At 33.6% G+C, this 5,340-nt stretch overlaps 1 protein-coding gene across 1 annotated transcript; it reads left to right on the top strand.

Moving 5' to 3' along the window:
• Positions 1-750: 750 nt before the first annotated feature.
• LOC108480191 (A-agglutinin anchorage subunit) lies at positions 751-4,723 on the top strand. The gene is made up of 5 exons (XM_017783095.2): positions 751-1,347; positions 1,582-1,663; positions 2,422-2,536; positions 2,688-3,608; positions 4,068-4,723. Exons 1-5 carry the CDS (start codon positions 1,155-1,157, stop codon positions 4,470-4,472), a joined length of 1,716 nt encoding a protein of 571 aa, XP_017638584.1. The 5' UTR covers positions 751-1,154; the 3' UTR covers positions 4,473-4,723.
• Positions 4,724-5,340: the final 617 nt, after the last annotated feature.

Below are 5,340 nucleotides of genomic sequence, written 5' to 3'. Positions count from 1 at the left end.
TAATGGATTAACTTATAAAATCAAATCAATCGAGCTTAAATATGAAAATAATTTTTTTATTCATTCTATTTCTAATTTTGGTGAAAAACATAATTTAATATCATTTTTGTGATAAATAAAGTGAAATAACTCTCTATTGGTTCAAATAAAATTTAGATTGTTTCTTCTACTAATATTTTTATAAATTTAAATATTTGCACTAATGTCAATGTAAAAAATTAAATTTCTTAATTTAATTATATTAATATTTATCATACTCATGAAATTTAATATTTCATATAAATTTTATATTTTAATAGTAATGGAGTAGATGGTTGTTACTTTTCTTCTTTTTTTTTTAAATAATGAACGGTTTACTTGATAGTTTAATTAAGAATTTTTAAGAGTGCATAGATATTTTGTTTATAAAAATTAAATTAAAATCAATATTAACCGAGATTCAATTATAAAATATAGTATTTTGGTTTCTTACATCCAAATAAGAAAAATACATATTATTTGAAGTCATAATTTTAAAATTTTGTGTACCCCTAATTTTACCATTAGTAATATTTAATTTTTATATTAATAATTTTAAATGTCTTGATTACCTTTATTTTTAAAAATTAGTATTTATTCCCCAAGATTTAGAAATATTTGAATGGACACTTATAATAAAAATATTTTTAAAAAAAAACATAAATTTAAGGTACAAATAACAATGGTGAGGAGAGATAAAATATTAGCATTATAAATTAATTATTACAAAAAAATATTAGTTTATTTAAGAAAAGAAAAGCTGTGTTGCCTGTCTCCGTAAACAAAAGCACAGATCTGATTTTAAAGCTACGAAGGAAGGATTTAGCAGTGAGCAGAACAGATCTGAACACCACTTCACTCCCCCACATACCACTTCATTAATATTATAAAGAAAAATATAATAAAAGGGCAGATAAAGTGACAGCCCGGTGACCAACTGTTTTTTGCTTTGCATTTCGTAATGGCAGAAGTAGCATTGCATTGCATTTTATCTTTTGAGGTACATATCAAGCTGTCTCAACCTCTCTGAGAAAACAAAGCTGCCATTTTACCTCACACAGGAAGAAAATAAAAACTTAAGCAACCAAGCAAGAAAGAAAGAGCGATGAGGCAGGGAGCATCAGCAACCAATTAAGATGATGAATAGGAACCTAAGGGAATCGCTGGTGAGCGGCGGCGGGAGGAATAACAGTAATAACATTCCGGCGGCCTCCCTTCATCACCGCCGTGGAAAAATTTTTAACGCTGGATTGTTCCCCAGGGATTCAGAAGAGAATTTGGATCTTTTCTCAAAGAGTCGCCGCAGCCTCTCCGTCGCCTCCTCCGATGGTACAAACTTCTCCTCTTCTGCGGTTCCTTTTCTTACTTTGATGCTATTATTTTCAGATTAGTTTGTCAATTTCAAAGGGAGCAGTTAGCTAAGCTTCGTCTCTATTCTTTTCCATTTCTATTTTTCTTTCTCCCATAAATTAAGAAAATGACTGATGGTTTTGGATGCAAATATAGTCGTTTTTAGGGGAATGATAGCTAAAATAAGTTTTGATTTTGATTTTGATTTTGTAGTGTCAGTAAAACAGGGAAGAACATCACATGGATCAGATGATCTACTTTCTTCTACAGATGGAGGAAAGCATGATTATGACTGGTAAATCATTGCTATTTTATTACTATAATAATAGATTACTGGTAAATCGCATCTCTCTCATTTCCAAATTTAATTAAACTAATCATTTGCATCATTTTCTCTTTCGGATCTGGTTTCTTTCCATAATCCAATGTTCAAAATTTTTTAAAGCTTTTTTCATATATATGGAAAATCTTTGAATGGAAAAGACAACCATCTAAATGAACGAACCTTTTCTTCTTGTGAATCTTCACTTTTTCAATTGTTTCAAGTCAATGTTAACTGGAATCCAGATCTGTCAACTAAAACTAAAACTCATTTCGCTGTTTCAATTTTATTGGAATGTGAATTTTTTTTTTTTGAGACTACATTTTTTGTTCATATGAACACAATTTTAAATAAATAAATTCTGAAGTTTGTGAATTGTTTGTTTTATTTAATAATTTTACTGAATTGGATCACGAATGCACCTTGATTGGTTTCGTGTGTACCAATTCGAAAATGGTTGAGAAGATAGCAATCTCTGGTATTGTTTATAATAATGTTATGCTATAACGTTGAGTTGTTGAGTTACTCAAGTGAACAAAATTCTGGGTGAAACTTTTTGCCCTAAGCTTTGAGAGGTAAAATTTGATTGCTTTAGTGATCAAATAACCGATTTGACAACCATTTCTGGGTAATATATTACCTTGCTCGCTTAATTGAGACTTGAATTTAGACTCAGTTTGGAAATCCTTGTCTCTCTCAGTTTATAATATTAACTACTTTTCCATTATTAGGCTTCTAACTCCTCCTGGAACTCCAGTCTTTCCTTCATCTGAGGGATCAGAATCTCAGTCAGCTCCAAGAAGCAATTCCAAAGTTAGATCAGTTTCAACCACAAAGGCTTCAAGGGTATGCATGTCCTTAATTTTAGACTTATTTTGCTTTTTCTGTCAAAATTAGTGGTTGCACTATTTTCTGGTTAGCATATGATTGTTATTGTCCACTCAAAGTTGGCAACCATGAATGACTTTTTTTTTTTTTTGGTTTCTCTCTGTTTCAGCTTTCAGTTTCACATTCTGAAAATAATCCTTCCTCGAGACCTGCTAGAAGCAGTTCGGTCACTCGACCTTCTCTCTCTTCTTCATACAATAACTATTCATCAAATAGGGGCAGTTCAATTCTCAATACAAGCTCAGCTTCTGTGTCATCTTATATTAGACCATCCTCACCTATCACCCGCTCATTATCTACAGCAAGACCTTCAATCCCATCTTCAAGGTCAACATCATCGCGGCCCTCAACTCCTTTGAAAGTTCGTCAATCTCCAACAAGCTCTTACCTTGACAAGAGTAGGCCCTCACAAAGTTCAAGACCGTGGACTCCAACTTCTAGGCCACAAGTCCCTGCAAACTTGAACTCAACAGCTGTTCGTTCGAATTCTCGCCCATCAACTCCCACGCGTCGGAATCCAGCAGCTTCTTTGTCTTTACCAGTTAGTCCTTCACCTTCTTCTAATGGGCGCACTGTTTCAAATGGTCACACTGCAGCTCCAGCATCTCGACCAAGCTCCCCAGGTCCACGAGTCCGCCCTCCGCAACAGCCAGTTGTACCCCCTGATTTTCCTCTTGACACACCACCAAACCTTAGAACAACGTTGCCTGATAGGCCAATCTCTGCCGGTAGGTCCAGGCCCAGTGCTTCTGTTACCACAAAGACAAACCAAGATACTACCAGCTCTATAAATATGCCAAGAAGACATTCTTCACCTATTGTCCCGAGGGGAAGGCTCACCGAGCCTCCTGGAAGGACTCGGGTCCATTCCAATGGGCATCCATCTGACATACACGAGTCACGGAAGATCTCACATGTCTTCGATTTGGCTATGCGGAAACCTGTAAAATCTTCAACAACCACCGCAGATGGCACAGGATTTGGAAGGACTATCTCAAAGAAATCACTGGATATGGCTATTAGGCATATGGTATGCTTACCCTCTACTTTTTATTGAATAGATTTTTAATTCCTATGTAGAACTCTGCTTGTTGCAAATGAAAATGAATTCCTCTTCTTGATCATCTGCTCAGGGCTAGGAATAGTGTCATTGAAGTAGAGAGTATAATTATAGATTACAGTTGCACTTTCAACTTCGATATTCTTAAGTCTTTATTATCATTATAAATAGAACATCACCATTATCCAGAAGTTGTAGCAGAAATTTTCAGGTTCTCAGGTATTAAACTTGGATTTCTAAATAAGAGCTTAGAGTTGCAATGGTATGTTCAAAAGTTGGAATTTGATGTGATTTTTCCCTTAGATGCTCTGTGGCGGTAAGAGACAGCATCATGTTAAGTTACTGACAAAAAAGTGTTCCTACATCTCTGGGATATATGAAGTGTATCATGCAGGATAATCCTAACGCCCCTTATAATCTGTGATGTAGGACATAAGAAATGGCACAGGGAGTGTTCATTCCCTTTCAGGCACAACGCTTTTTCCTCAGAGCATCCGATCTGCATCTGTAAAAACCCAAACTCTTCGTTCCTTAAGCACTTCAGACTCTGTGAATAGCAATGGAAGCTCTTGTAGCATGAAAAATGGAGACTACTCTGAGAATGGAAATAGTACAATGAGAGCTGCAGAGAACGGAAGTGATTCCCATGATGGAAGATACTCGGCCAAATTAAGTGAGGTGGACATCTATGAGAGTTCCCGTTATGATGCAATATTTCTAAAAGAGGACATGAAGAATACGAATTGGTTGCATAGCATTGATGATAAATTAGATCAAGGATCCATCTTTGATAATGGATTCGAGTCTCTGCCTGAACCATTTGAGCTATTATAACATCTAAAAAGTGGTTTATTTTTTCTCTAGGAATTCATATTTATTTATTTTTCTCTCATAATTATTTGGTTACTTTGCAAGAATGTAATCCTAAAGCTTTTACCACTGAACGAGGAGTGAAGAAGGCAAAACGTGTTTCTGCAAAAGATAATCTCATCTTTAACTGTTCTTTCTATTGTCCATCTGTTTGGCTGTAAAGAGTGGAACTCAAATCCAACTTTTTCTTTTCTTTCTTTTTTCTGAAAAATAAAGTCCAAAGTTTTTCTTTGCATCCTGGCAATTGGAGCCTCAAATTCTAAGTTGATATTCTAAAACCTTTTTTACTTGCTACTGTAACTAAGATGTTATTATGCATTTGAAACGTCTTCGGAGAATTATATAATATCTATGACTCAATATAAAAGTATCATAAACGCTTTTGTATTAAGAATTAAATTTCATTTTATTATCTCTATTAAAAATCAGTAATTTAGCTTCTGTACTTTAAATTAAAGAGTAAATTAGACATTGTTAAAATTTTTATTTATTTATGCGGTTAAAAACTAGAATGATTAATAAAATAACAAAATAGTGATGCTTAACATGTGATGAGTATCTCATGCTTGATGTACATAGATTAATTTTTAACAGAAAGAAAGAATGAAATTTTTAACACAACTAATTTACTTTTTGATCTAATATATAAAAATTAATTTATTCAATTTTTGAATAGAAAAAAATTAAAATACAATTTAATTTCTAATACAGACTTCTTTATTTTTGATACTTTTATCGGCCAATATGTATTAGAAATAGGTAGTGGAAAGTAACCAAGATTCAGATCCATTGCATGTAGCGGAGGACCATAATCCTGCTGGAAAAAAAAAAT

The sequence above is a fragment of the Gossypium arboreum genome, chromosome 3 (assembly GCF_025698485.1).
Source record: "Gossypium arboreum isolate Shixiya-1 chromosome 3, ASM2569848v2, whole genome shotgun sequence".
Lineage (NCBI taxonomy): Eukaryota > Viridiplantae > Streptophyta > Magnoliopsida > Malvales > Malvaceae > Gossypium > Gossypium arboreum.
This window is presented reverse-complemented; position numbering and strand designations above follow the sequence as displayed.